Here is a 1,221-nt window from a genome sequence, read left to right as displayed (position 1 = left end):
AACTCTATTCTCCTTTATCAGGAGAAGTAACTGAAATTAATGGAGCTCTGGCAGAAAACCCTGGACTTGTTAACAAATCTTGTTATGAAGATGGTAAGTTGTTGCCAGAAATTTTTCAAGGGATTACTGCTACAGTTAACATTTAATCTAGAGTTTAAAGCAAGTTTAGTTGATTGTGACTTCATCTTTTTCTACTTCTTAGTATTAAATAGAGATGTTCTGCTTTAAAAAGGAAAAAAAAGATTAGGTGAATACATAGGGTTGTATTTAAGATCCCTGACAATAAAAACGTTGCCTTATTTTGCAACTGATCCTTGTTTTTAGTGTCAGTTGTAGATTCCTTGGTTGTTACGGTGTAAACACCTGCAAAATATTTACCTCTTCAAATGTAAACCATCCACACATATTGTTTGATGTAGGTGGTGATAAAATATATTGCATTAATTTTTGGTTTTCTCACATTTTCATTTGTACGTAATAATAATGTAGGGGGTAAGCTAACAGCAATATTCTCCATTTTATAGATGAATAGAGGCTCCAAAGGATTTACCTGTCAGTGTCACATGGCCAGTAAATGGCAAAGTTAGGATTAGATTGTAGCTCTCTCTTTCCTATCACCTAGCCCTTCTAACTCTTCTACTCCTGATTTCTAATGCCCTTAATCTCAACAATTGGTGTTGGTGTTCCTTTTGTTAAAGAAAGATATATCTGGCCTTGTGTATTTGAATTACTTAAAGATTTAAATGTCAATTGTTGATGCTTATTATAACCCAAGAGTTCTTAATCCATTATGGCTATAATTCTATTCAGCTGTGATATATATTAATTCTGAAGGCTAAAATTTAAAAGTTCCATGAACAAATAGTGTATGTGATTTATGTAAAGAATACTAGATTAATTTTAAGGAAATTTACTTTACATTTTGGATGAATATGACTTTTTAAAAAGTTAATTTGGAATATAAGATTATTTTTTGGTTGCAGGTTGGCTGATCAAGATGACACTGAGTAACCCTTCAGAACTAGATGAACTAATGAGTGAAGAAGCATATGAGAAATACATAAAATCTATTGAGGAGTGAAAATGGAACCCCTAAATAAACTAGTGTGAAATAACTTAATCCAGCATAGTTGTCTTAAATTAGTGATGGATAGATGACTTAAAATAGCAACTACTCTTAACACTGCTAATGAAAGAAAATACTTCTTAACTTTCTAATGA

At 31.5% G+C, this 1,221-nt stretch overlaps 1 protein-coding gene across 1 annotated transcript in view; it reads left to right on the top strand.

The window, feature by feature from the left end:
• Positions 1 to 1,200, top strand: part of LOC105812774 (glycine cleavage system H protein, mitochondrial-like) — a 5,285-nt gene extending 4,085 nt beyond the window's left edge. Inside the window, exons 2-3 of the mRNA XM_012647334.1 lie at positions 3 to 93; positions 984 to 1,200. Coding sequence (XP_012502788.1) covers positions 3 to 93; positions 984 to 1,081 — 189 coding nt within the window. The 3' untranslated portion in view covers positions 1,082 to 1,200. The remainder of the gene's footprint in view (positions 1 to 2; positions 94 to 983) is intronic.
• The last annotated feature ends 21 nt before the right edge of the window (positions 1,201 to 1,221 follow it).

The sequence above is a fragment of the Propithecus coquereli genome, unplaced genomic scaffold (genome assembly GCF_000956105.1).
Source record: "Propithecus coquereli isolate 6110/MARCELLA unplaced genomic scaffold, Pcoq_1.0 Scaffold1071, whole genome shotgun sequence".
In the NCBI taxonomy this organism is placed as follows: Eukaryota; Metazoa; Chordata; class Mammalia; order Primates; family Indriidae; genus Propithecus; species Propithecus coquereli.
The sequence above is the reverse complement of the archived record's forward strand: the minus strand, read 5'-3'. Positions and strand labels throughout refer to the sequence as shown.